General features: G+C 35.0%; 1 protein-coding gene across 1 annotated transcript in view; it reads right to left on the minus strand.

Moving 5' to 3' along the window:
• CPR146 (collagen) overlaps positions 1-5,389 on the minus strand; it is a 34,185-nt gene extending 28,796 nt beyond the window's left edge. Inside the window, exon 1 of the mRNA XM_028308575.1 lies at positions 5,221-5,389. Within this exon, the coding sequence (XP_028164376.1) occupies positions 5,221-5,250 (30 nt within the window). The 5' untranslated portion in view covers positions 5,251-5,389. The remainder of the gene's footprint in view (positions 1-5,220) is intronic.
• Between the last annotated feature and the right edge of the window lie 3,472 nt (positions 5,390-8,861).

The raw sequence follows: 8,861 nt of genomic DNA on the forward strand, positions 1-8,861 counted from the left end.
CATGATGATTTGATTGACGGGACAATGAGCTGAAAAAAATAAAAACATGCTCGTTATCAGTGCTAAGCTCGCATTACCTACTGAAGATGTACGGTTTTAAAGATGTCAATGCTTCGTGAGTTTTTGCTGTAGCAGACCGTTATTTATCTAAACAATACTCCATTTAATAATACTTACTTGGGAAAGTCAATGAAGTTCGTTCATAAGATCAATTTATTGATCTAGCAGTCACAAAGGCATCTTTCCAATCGGTTGAAATTTTTGGATGTAACCAAATTTTGCACGGGTTTAGGCTGGTACACAACTGTAAGCGTTCCAGCAGACGCGAGAAATACTATGTTACAGTCCAATGAATGTCAATGTCCATTTCAAGAGACTAGATGGATAAGCAGTGTCCAATCTGTCGGAAAAGCGTAAGTATACCTACAGACAAATGGATTCTCTAGTAAGTGTGTGTCAACGATTCTGATGGAGGTTGATGCCGCTATAAGTACATAATATACAAAATGATAAAGGTACAGTTGACATAACTTAAGAAACATTGACATTTTTGTGGCAAAATCGTACTTAGATATCCGGGATATTAGGATCCTACATATGTATACACAGTGTTTTTCTTAACGTGCTATTCTGCTCAACTTTAGGGTAAAATATTGAGAAAGAAATGTAAATCCGAATCTTATTTCGTTTCCTTCATTCAAAAAAGCAAAACCTGTTCCAAATCTGATCATTCTGGCTAAAAATAATAAGAAATTTAAGTGTCCTGCTGCTGTCACGTGAATTTATTTCTCCAGTTTATCGGCCGATATGCTTAAGTTCATATTTTAACGATGATATTTTCTTTGATAAAAGTCTATATTGACATGCTGTTTATAACATAACAGTATTTACTTCGTATTTTATTGAAAATTCGGGTAATCAAGTTTATTATTAACTGCGATTCAGAATCGATCCGTGAACTTCCCATAAATTATTAATTGAGATTACCTTGGCAACCACGGATCTTCTCGTTTTCCAATGAAATTTTAAAATATCCGTAGCTTTTCAGAGATTTATGCCCCTTAATAGATTACCGATGAAAATTGAATTATTATGTAATATAATAAACTTAATTTGCTGCTGTCAAGTACCATGAGGGGCTCGGAAATCTTTTTTCTAATAGATTAATTCGCAGAATTAATAATTAACTAACTGAAATTGATAGGTCGAGTGTAATTATCTCTTGCGTCGAATGAAAGAAAAGTTTAATGGACAACGCATGAATGGATGTAGAATCGTAGACGTAACGACCTATCAGCACTTACAACTGGGGCTGTATCCTGAGTCACCAGACGTCACGGCATAAGTTCATTCATGCGTATATTAACGGACATCTTTTGTCATCTAATATCTTTCTGTACGGTCTGCTATCTCGCCATTTGTTATGTAAAGCAAACAATGCGTTTAACGTCGCTGTTAATGATGTCTGTGGCGGACCTGGTGACCAACCCACTTCTTTCCCTTTTGTCTTCCGAACAAATAGCACTCAAATTAACAATAAAATTGACAAATGATTCAAACGTGTCTAAATGTTTAAATTGTTTCAACCAAATATTGTGTGTCGCAGACATGTTTTATGTTTTTTAAGCTATATGTTAGTATTTTGGTTAGGAACGGCATATAGAATGTATTATTTATATGAAATAATAAATTTGAACGTGAAGTCATTAGTTATAGTAAAGGTTAAATGCCATAGCATTGATATCGTCTAACAGCTAATAATTTCATCAGATGTTTTTTGATAAGGCTTAGGTATTCTGTTTATAAAAGAGTGAATAGCAAAAGCTTTTCGTACTTAAACCTACGCATATAATAACCGAAGATCGCATACTGATAATCCCACATTGTCCAATGGATTGATGTCATATGTGGTATCGGAGGACATTCAACTTGCAGTGGCTTTGCAGAATATTTGGGTGGAATATTATAATGTGATTGATGATCCATGATATTAGTGGCAAGAATTTGTGCCTCTGGCATTTAATCTGAATGATTTGAGAGTATTCATCTATCATCATAAGAAACGCATTATAATAATCTATTGTTTGGGAGTTCTCTTAAAATAATTGTATCAAAATGCGTTTAAAATTGAACGCTTGTCACTGACATAGACAGATGTTCAGTTTGCGTCACATGCATATTTTAATATACTAAAAAATTAACTGAAAGTGACCTACGTGTCTGAGATCGTAATAGCTTGCAATTTTGAACATATGGCAGCTGAAAAAGACACTTGACTGATTCATTGATCTGAAAATTATTTTACTTCCAATTAATTATAGGTTTATTTAATTTAATAGGGCTATCCTATTTAAAAAGTTCGATTCCAACGTTAGCCGACTTTATTTATTTGCAATATTGCCAAACTTTATTAGCTTCGCATTAATCTGGTAACTTTAGTGGTCTCTAAAACAAACTTTAACGTAAAAATAGAGTACCTAGAGTAAGTTTAGTATACCTACGCGTACTATCGCTACGAAACGAGAAAGCGAAGGTAATACAGGTCTTAGCATTTTCAATGCATATAAAGTCACCTAACGTACTACGAGTTACCCTGAAAAAGACTTCTCTTACATTTACCGCCACGTCAAAGGATTAAAATAGCTTCATTGAAGGGACACGACTTGATTGCGGCAAGGGCAATATACATATTTGAATATAAAACGTTCTGGAAGGGTCACGAAATACTTAGTATGAAATGACAAGACCCTTTGTAACTTCTTTTACGATTGAATATATTTGTAACAATCTCATGTTCAATATTGAATATACATAACTTGGTACATAATTTTTGTGCTATATATCTATCTATATTAGCTTTTGGGGTTCATCTTCGAACATAGGCCTCCTCTTCAACCTTCCACGGACTTCCTGTCTCTGGCCACTTGCAACCATATAAGACTATAAAATTCTGCTGAAAAGTTACTTAGTATATTACAACTTAAATTAGATGTTACAGAGTTTTGCTTGGCGTCGAAAATGTCTGAGCATGGAATGAATAGGACATCTTTAAGTATTATGCTGTCCGTTAGTAACTGCTCTGATTGAGGCTTAGTTGTGAAAAGTAAGTATTTGGAGTTTCCAAATTTTTGCAAAAAACATTTCTGTGATAGGCATCATGACGGTTATTCGGTTGCTTTAGGACGTTGTTTATTGTTTCGCTAAAGCATTGATTAACTACCCCGGTTTATGATCAAGCCGTTAAAGTTTATTTCCTTCGCGAAAATAAAAAAGGTAATTTCAACATTGTGATGGAGATTAGAGGCTTTGACCCAGACATTATTATGAAGTGGCAGACAGAAAGGAGTTTTCACCCCCGGCGTCGGAAAAAAGGGGTGTTAAAGTATGACGCTTATTCTGTTTGCGGAACTACATATAAGGGTGAGGATTTTTATTCAAAGTTACTTAAATTGGTTTAGGCTATGAAATCAAACAGCTTTTTAAAGTCGGTTATTAGTCAGACGGTAAGTAAAATTAAAACATTCTTGCTCCGTCTATTTGTAATCTAGAGTCGTATACAACATAACAAAAATACAATGAAACGGACGTTTAGTTATTTAATATTTTACTGTGTCACAGTAAAAGCTTTCCCATTTTCCTGACCATCCATCAAAAATCGGACACCTGGCTTAAACTATTTTTCGCTTGTCGTTTTCATAAAGTCAGACATTTTGCATTCCGACTCACGCTTGACTGGTACCTTGACGGTAAACTCGCGACTTTGTGTGGCAAATTGGTAAATCCTTTTTTGATGATATTTTACGTAGGCTCTGGTGACTCAAAATGGCCTTCTTGGTTTTGATTTTTATTTTATACAGTCGTCGTGGGCAGAGTATTGTTTGTACCTATTTAAGTGGACAATGATGACTCTATAAAGTGATATTGAACTTAAACTTATTACATTTTTTTTTGCTAAATGACCTCTAATTCAGTAGCGGCGTAAGGGGGGGGCGGTGGGGGCGGTCCGCCCCGGGTGCCAAGCATCAGGGGGTGACACAAGTCGCGCAGATTAGTACTCACTGGCGCATCTGCATGGCAAATCTGCGGTCTATGTCATGATACGGGGGGGTGCTATTGTCTTTCAATCTTCGAATCGGTTGGTAACCCCAAAATCCTGGGGGGTACCAGGGGGTGCCGGTGTGATCGCCCCGGGTGCCAACCCATGCTACGCCGCCACTGCTCTAATTACAGCTACATAAGATGCCTCAGTATTTACCTTAATGTACTCTTCTCTTTACGTATTGTAGTTAAGTACGTAATTTTGACTTACGGGACTTTTATTATCATGGCAGAATTTTAAAGTATAAAATAAAGTTTAATATGTGAAAGACAAATAACATTTCAGAATAAAGCTAAAATTAAACACCTACATATTCTTAATTTTCCATACCTTTGTTGTTCATGAAGTGGAATACTTCATGGAATTAATTAGTTGTAGCGTTTAATTTAACATAATGAAAATTAAATGTAGAAACTTTAATATTATACTAAGGCAAATGAAAAGCTTTTAAAATTATAATTTAGATGAGACATTTTATCATTGACACTTACTTTAAAGTGTTTTTTTCAATCCTGAAATTCAGCCGCTAAGAAATATTAATAAAGCTGAAAAGTAGAGTTAACCATAGTTTTAAACGGGTAATCAGGAATGTACGGCATCCCTTTTAGTTCCTTAACAGGATAAAGAAGGTACGCTTACATTAAATTAATAATTATTTTTATTAAATGTTAATTGATGTTAAAGGAAAATTATTTATCCTTACAATAATTAAGCCTAAAGTATTAATTAAGTCTGTCGCCATAACAACAATGTTAACAGCATTGTTGTGTTCCGGCAGTTAGAGGTAAGATAGCCAGTTCCTCCGTGGTTGAGGATTCCGGGTTAAGCTCGCTTCCACCTTCGGCCTGATCGTCACTTACCATCAGGTGAGATACAGGCCAAGAGCTTCCTCGTTGTGGATAAAAAAAAAATATATAGGTTGTCCGAAATTACTCGAATAGATTCCTTAAAAACCATAAAGATTTAATTTTGTATGAAAATTATTTACTAAAATAGTATTTTAATATACTTAATACTATTAAAATCAGCACAACTAAAAGACTTCAATAATTGATATAAGGAGCTTTTTTTCTATAGCAATAAAATATTTTGATGTCTTTATTCTTAAAACTTAAACTTACCAAAAAATAAATAAGTGTTCCCTTTCCCATGACGGGAGTGAGCCCTCCCGGGCGCGTCCCTCTCGCGGCAGGCGCCAGTCCCGCGTCCACTACACCGATCCCCTACTAACGCCGCAAATTCGCTAACATCACCCGCTCTCCGCGGCCGGCTTTCAAACTAAAATGTGCAAACTCGAAGATGCGCCTCTTATACCTCTTACGTTAACTCCGATACCGCAACGTATTTGGCATATAAAGCCTGCGCGTGTGTGCGTGCCTTTCGGCTGTGTGACACATGTGATAATCGCTCCCTACATGCGCCCGCGACGCCTGCCGTATTTTAGATCCTAACACAATTATCGCCATTAATAATTACCCACCGATTTTCACCACGAATTTTACATTTTACACTCCATCAGGCTAATTGCCTTAAAAGCTTCTGTTAAATGTATGTATCCGAAAACTTTTGAGTTCAACCGCCTGCTTATTATTCACGACGCGTAATCTTTGTGTGATATGGTTATTTATATTGGGAATTATGATGTTTTTGTAACTACTTTAATGGTTAGGCACCATGTCGCAGACTTATCAGACATTCTTTTGGTGTGCTCTAAGCATGGAGGTATTTTAAAGGCACGTTCGAAGGTCACGGGTATGGGAGCCACCAATTTTCCACCACGGAGCCGGAACTTGGGCATATGAGGAGTCCTTTTGGTGATGACACCATCATATTTTACTTTATGTTTCAGTACAACTCAATAAATCTCAATAAAAAGTTATAATTTTAAGTTAATAAGTAAACAGTAAATATTCATTGGCTTTCCCCATAAATCTAACTGTAGGTATCGTTCATTCTATGTGTTTTTTTTATTCTAGAAATAAAGTAAGAAATAAATGGAATAAACAAAGGAATAAATTTAATCCTGTTATAATAACGGTACATTCAAAAGTATCAGATGGAAAATTTTAAGAGATAACTTAATTATAATAAATAGGTATATTGAACCTAGATTAAACGGAAATAGGAGTTGATTCGCCTTTGGCGTGGACAAATAAATAACTGGCTAGACACGGCGCAAGGTGATATCATCAAATCGTGCGAAATTTACCAATTGAAAAAAAAAATGAGCGAAGTATTTAGGACTAGAGCCCTAAGGCGCGGCGAAAGATTTCAGCGCATCCAATACCTAAGAGAAAGCTTTGATTTCAGGGAGAATCCCTGCTTTAAGTATCTCCTGTAATAAGATTTTCCTTTTAAAAAGTACGCTATAAACTGAAGTCAATGATTATTTCAGGATTAATAAAACATCTTTGTACTTTTAATAATTCAATTTGTAAGAAAAACGTATGTGGCAGACGTTATTATTAGATTCTACGTAGGTAACTGAACAGTTTTTAGAACCCTTATAAAAGTTTTTTTTTTTTATTAAATCCAGACGCAATATCTCTCAATCGCAGAATTAAACCCACTCTACATTTTAACCATACGTTTGCCAGTCGGTGGGCGTTCCAATATATTTTTAGTGCATTAAAAAACGAATCCATTCGAAATCATGAAATAAAACATTAAACGTTTACTTAATTTGTAATGCTAATGTATTTTCTTTAACTAATACCTGTGTTATTAACTTTATGAACATTAATCTATTTTTTAAAACACTAGCAACCTCCCGGGACTGGATAAGTAACAATATTTATAGTTGTATGACTAAAGAAAATTCGTTTTAAAAGTAAGATTTGTACCAACTTTCAATATCCTACTCCCGACAGTTTTTACTGTACGCTGATTTGTCTGTCTTATTTATTTATTTATAATAATTTTGGTTGATGTTTCTAAATAAGTCTAGTAATTGCTAATTACTGTAGCAGTGGGAGTTCTTTCTTGAATAAGTACAACTTGATGAATTTATCAATTTCGTATATTGCACGTTAAACAATTATTACACTTCACGTCTTTTACAGCTTTTCCTACAATCTTCTTACGAGTATAACAACTCGACCGTCTTCCGTCTTTACACATCTCACAACCGCTCGTCTTTTAAACTGCTATCCTCACCGTCAATCCTCATTCATCCCATCCTTTTCCTCCATAGACCAATCATTCCAGATTCCGCCGTTCAAATTTTTCATACGTCATCCTACTATTCCGTTACACACAAAATTCATTAATTCCACATTACGTTACAGATAAATCATAATATTAGGTCCTATATCATTTGAAATGTCGTCGAAAGATTTACTTATAACTCATGGGGTATGAAAGCCTCAATACGTGTATTATTTGATTTCATATTCAGGCTTATTTTACGTGTGGTTTTGATTGACTGATTCGAAATAAATTAATCCACAGCCATTTTTCTAAGAATATTAGGGTTCGTCTCGAATCTATTTATAAGCCCATCGTGAAAGCCTTGTTCGTGGAAAACAATTCTTAGAATTTCAAATAAAAGATGTAACATATTTTTTCATAAATAATTTATAGATTTCCTAATTTAGCAATTTTTTCTTTATGATATAAATTATATTCCTATCCATACAAGTTGTCGTAGTTCTGAGAAATTTCCCGGTCTGTAAACAATAGGTTGTTGTTACTTCGCTGGTTGTAGGGAATCCTTCAAATAATTTCCAGAATATCCAGGAATCTGTTCCAATTCTCTGGAGCAGAATTGTTTGTTAAATAAAAACGAGATTCAAAACCAATCACAGCAGGGTGTTTGCGATGTAACGTTAGAGCCACGATTTTTCCTGTAAAAATTTGAAGTAAAATTTAGTTTTTCCTTTTAAAAAAGGCAAGTTATATGAGTATATAAAGAAAATTTTAAAGATCTGGAAGCCTGCAAAGGGCATGTCTATAGAAATTACCTATTTTGTAACGAGATCGAAATTACTTAAAGGAAAATGTTATAAATCTTTATATAATCGAAATCCTCTCAAGGTCTAGTTTTCTCACACCTAGCACGGATTTCCCTAAATTGACTTTTTGATCTGTAAGAAAGGATGAAGGTTTGGGATAAAAAAATATGTCTCCAGAGAAAGCCTTTTCAGTCGAGCTTTCAAAGCATTGAGATTAAATGGCTTTGAAACGACAAGCCAAAGAATTCCATTATTTGGCATGATAAATGATAGCGCGAACCGCTTAGAAAAATGCCAACTACCTACAGCCAGATACACCATCTAGAATCTGGAAGTACTTAAGTGTGATGAGGTTATATTCTGTGATGGCAAAATGCGTTTGCTTTAGTAATTTTTACTGTAGAGGTCTTTCAGTAAAAAAATAGCTCATCTATACTCTTATAATAAATCTGTAGAGAGGTCAATTCTGTACATGAAATACATTTTCAAAATAAATATCAGGGGGTGATTAGTGATCGATACTGATGCCAAAAATGCAATCAGTAAAATTTTTGTCTGTCTGTCTGTCTGTCCGTCTGTATGTTCCTTATAGAAACAAAAACTCTTGGGCAGGTTAAACAGGCTCCATACTCTTGGGCAGGTTATAGTATACTTAGGAATTCCCACGGGAACAGGAATTAGCGGGAAAATCCTTTTGTATGGAAAATCTAGACCGCTTAAGTTAGACGCTTGAAATTTAGATTTTTTTTTTATAAGGCCCGACAGGCGCCACCGGATGGAGCCCACCTGATCGTGGGAGGCACCTGCAT

The sequence above is a fragment of the Ostrinia furnacalis genome, unplaced genomic scaffold, assembly GCF_004193835.3.
Source record: "Ostrinia furnacalis isolate ACB-3 unplaced genomic scaffold, ASM419383v2 OfSCF2450, whole genome shotgun sequence".
Lineage (NCBI taxonomy): Eukaryota > Metazoa > Arthropoda > Insecta > Lepidoptera > Crambidae > Ostrinia > Ostrinia furnacalis.